General features: G+C 40.8%; 1 protein-coding gene across 1 annotated transcript; it reads right to left on the reverse strand.

The window, feature by feature from the left end:
- Positions 1 to 2,062: 2,062 nt before the first annotated feature.
- LOC110786340 (uncharacterized) lies at positions 2,063 to 3,094 on the reverse strand. Its single transcript, XM_021990884.1, has one exon. The coding sequence runs from the start codon at positions 3,092 to 3,094 to the stop codon at positions 2,063 to 2,065; it is 1,032 nt and encodes a 343-aa protein (XP_021846576.1).
- Between the last annotated feature and the right edge of the window lie 839 nt (positions 3,095 to 3,933).

Raw genomic sequence — 3,933 nt, forward strand, 5'->3', positions numbered from 1 at the left:
GACTATCTACGGAGGGACGACACTTGGAGTCCTAAAGACTTGTTCTTGTTCGGTTCGGGCGCAGATAGGGAGGGCACGCAACAAAGAGTATGCATCTAAATTATGCTATATGATTATGTGTAAATAATATGTATTCCTGGGTTAATGGTTGTTTCCGCATGATTTATGTAATATCATATGTATCATAACCTAACATGCAGATGATTCTCTTCCAGGCCACATGCCCTCCAGTATCAAGCAAGTATTTATACATTTTGTTGATCTTGAACTTGCCAGCATAAGTAAACTGGTCAAAGTTACCAGCTTGCATCACCATGTCCCTACTGTGCCATATCTTCCTAAGAGACCAAGTGAGACCATTGGGAACAGGTATAGTCCAGAAATTCTGGTTTTTCACATAGTAAACATGAATCCATTTAACCCACAGTCTATCTTGCTTCATAGAAAGAGCCCAAAGATGCTTCACAACAGCTGCTTTGTTCCAGATAATCAGATTGGTCAAATTCCACCCTCCACAACTCTTGGGGAAACACATCTGTTCCCAAGAGACAGGAGCTTTTTTTGAACCTAACTCAGAACCTGTCCAAAGAAAGCATCTACAGATCCTTTGAATTTCCTTCATTACTTTCTTTGGCATTACAAAAATCTGACTCCAGTACATCTGAATACCAAATAAGACAGATTTGATCAATTGTAATCTCCCTGCATAAGACAAAAATTTTGCAGACCAGCTTCTCACTCGAGCAACAATCTTTTCAATGAGAGGTTTGCAGTCTACAAACTTAAGTTTCCTGGTTGTTAAGGGAACACCAAGATACTTGAAGGGAAAGGAACCCTTTGGAATGCCAATTTGCTCAGCAATCTGATCAGATAAACTATCAGAAACACCAGCAGTATACACCTCACTTTTATGAAAATTAGCCAGCAGACCTGAAGCAAGAGAGAATTTAGTGAAAGCCCCAAACAAAGCAGTTACAGAAGGCATATCTGCTCTTGCAAACATCAGAAGATCATCAGCAAACATCATATGTGTTATATTCAGCTTCTTGCATCTTGGATGGTACTTAAATTGCTTATTACTTGCAACACTACCCAGGCATCTTGATAAGTACTCCATTCCTATTGCAGACAGATAGGGGGACATAGGATCCCCTTGCCTCAACCCTTTCTTAGCAGGAATAGGAGGAGTAGGAGCTCCATTGACTAGGATAGAATAAGAAACTGAACTCAGACATTGCATAACCCAGTGAACAAACTTACTAGGAAATCCCAACTCCTGCAGCATCTGTTTAAGAAAAGGCCACTCAATAGAGTCATAGGCCTTCTTTAAATCCACTTTAATCATACATCTAGGAGAAATGTACTTTCTGGAGTAGCATTTGACTAATTCTGAGGCCAACAAGATATTATCTGAAATGTTTCTACCAGGGATGAACCCTGATTGAGCATTGCTAATCACATCACCAATCACCCCCTGCATTCTTGCTGTTAGGATTTTAGAAATAAGCTTGTAAACTATAGAGCAACAAGCAATATGTCTAAAATCCTTGATACTTGTAGCATTCTGAATCTTAGGAATCAAAGTCACTGAGGTGTTGTTGACTTGCCTCAGCATTTGGCCAGTTTCAAAGAATTCCTTCACAGCTGCATAAACATCATCTTTAACTATTCCCCATGCCTTTTTAAAGAAAAAGCTATTAAAACCATCTAGGCCAGGGGCTTTGTGGATATTGATACCAGCCAAGGCAACATCAATCTCCTCATTTATAACAGGAACTACTAGACCTTGAGCAGCATCAGCAGTCAGTTGATTCCCCTTCCTAACAACATCCAGATCAATCCCCACAAGATTATCTGCAGCAGACCCAACAAGCTCCTTATAAAAATCACAAATCTCCTTCTGGATTTCCTCTGTGGTGACCAGTTTCCTTCCAGCAGTTTCATACAACAAGTCAATGCTATTCCTTGTGTATCTCTCTTTCATAGCACTGAAGAAGAATTTGGAATTTGAGTCACCTGTTTTCAGCCATTGAATTCTTGATTTTTGCCTATATGCACTTTCCTAAATTCCTAGAAACTTTTTCAGCAACTCTAACTGTTTCTTTTCATTCACCTGTAACTCAGAGTCAGTGGGAGTAGCAGCCAGCAGATGTTGGATGCCATCAAGATCAGTTCTAATATTGTCAATTCTTTCCTCAAGCCTTGCAAACTCCTTCTTGTGTAAAGTTTTCAAACCCTGCTTAACACATTTCAACTTTTGCCACACCTGGTACATTGCAGTGCCATGAATATTAACCTTCCAGCCATCTTGGACCACTTGAGTAAAGCTAGGGTGGTCAGCCATATAGTTGAAGAACCTAAAAGGCCTCCCTTTAGAATGATCCTCTGCATTACAAGTGAGAACAAGAGGAGAATGGTCAGAAATTCCTGGGTTAAGATAATCCACAACAGCACCATCAAACACTGTATGCCAAGCAGCACACCCTAAAGCTCTATCAATTCTAGAACTGATTCTCATATCCCCTTGCCCTTTATTACTCCAGGAGAAGAAGTGTCCACAACTCTTCAGTTCAGCCAAACCAGCAGCATCAATACACCCCTCAAAATCCCTTGTTTCACTATCTTGAACTTGACTACCATTAATCCTGTCCCCAGAATATAAAACAGAATTGAAATCCCCCATAAGCAGCCAAGGCTTACTCACAGTGCTTGCAATGTTATCCAAATCAACCCACAATGGTTTTCTATGATCTATAGTGTGAAGTCCATAGACAGCAGTAAATTCAAAAGTAGTTAAGCCAGCCTTAGTGCAAATGACTCCATGAATAAACTGATCTGTTTTATTCACTACCTGATAAGTAACCAAACTATGTCTCCAACCAACCCAAATTCTGCCTTTAGGAGAGTAGGAATAATTCATTTCCCACTTCCACTCACCTCCAAGTTTAGTCTGGATTTTCTTGATATTATTGTCTCTAACCCTAGTCTCCACCAAAGCTACAACATCTATTTTATTCTTCTGCAAAAATCTCCTCACCTCCACCACCTTTGAAGGAGCATTAAGCCCCCTCACATTCCATGAGCATATTATCATGGGGGGAACTCCACAGTACCTTCATCCCCACCTATTCCCCCACCTCCATCATCATCCTCAGAAGAACTCACCACAGCAGATTGAACTTGAGCCAAACCAAGAGCATATGTATGCAATCTAGTCTCCTTTTTTCTCCTAGATACTACCCTCCACCCATCATCACTAGGTGGAGCAGTAGCAGCTGGAGTGTTCTCAACAACAGTAGAAGCCACCTCCTTCACAGTTTCAGCACAAGTCTCATCCTCCACAATTACAGAAGCCACATTAACCCTTGGTTCTTTAGGCCTCCAAACTTTCTAGATCTTTTGAGTGGGCTTAACAAACACTGCAGGTTGAAATCTAGTAGTATTACTCTTTTTAATGCTACAATCATGAGTTCGGTCATATTCTTACTAGGCCTAAAGTGATGTTTTACAAGTTTTGCCAAATTAACCTCATCACCTACAACAACTTCAGCAAGCATGTTAGCATCTAGTCCTAGGAAAGCCCCTATGGTTGTTTTACTCTCTTCAATAGTGCCAGGAGTGGCAGGGGTAGCATTAGTAGGATAACCAAGGATCGCAGCAAATTCATCTGGCAAAGGACATATTTCGTTGCCCCGAAAGACAAAAACATGATGGTCGGAATCCCAAAAGCTTAGGGCTGCGTGCAGAAAATTATAGTCAATGTTAATTTGTTGTAAGCCTAAAAGTGCCTCTAAGTGGTATTCTTTCAACAAAGCCTTTTCTGTAGGATTAAGGGCCCGTAGCCAACGCCTAACAGCCCGTTGGAGTGAGAAAACGGGAATCGACATGACGAAAGCAAGGAGTAATTAAAACACAGCAAAGAAAGAAGGAAAT

The sequence above is a fragment of the Spinacia oleracea genome, chromosome 6 (assembly GCF_020520425.1).
Source record: "Spinacia oleracea cultivar Varoflay chromosome 6, BTI_SOV_V1, whole genome shotgun sequence".
NCBI lineage: Eukaryota > Viridiplantae > Streptophyta > Magnoliopsida > Caryophyllales > Amaranthaceae > Spinacia > Spinacia oleracea.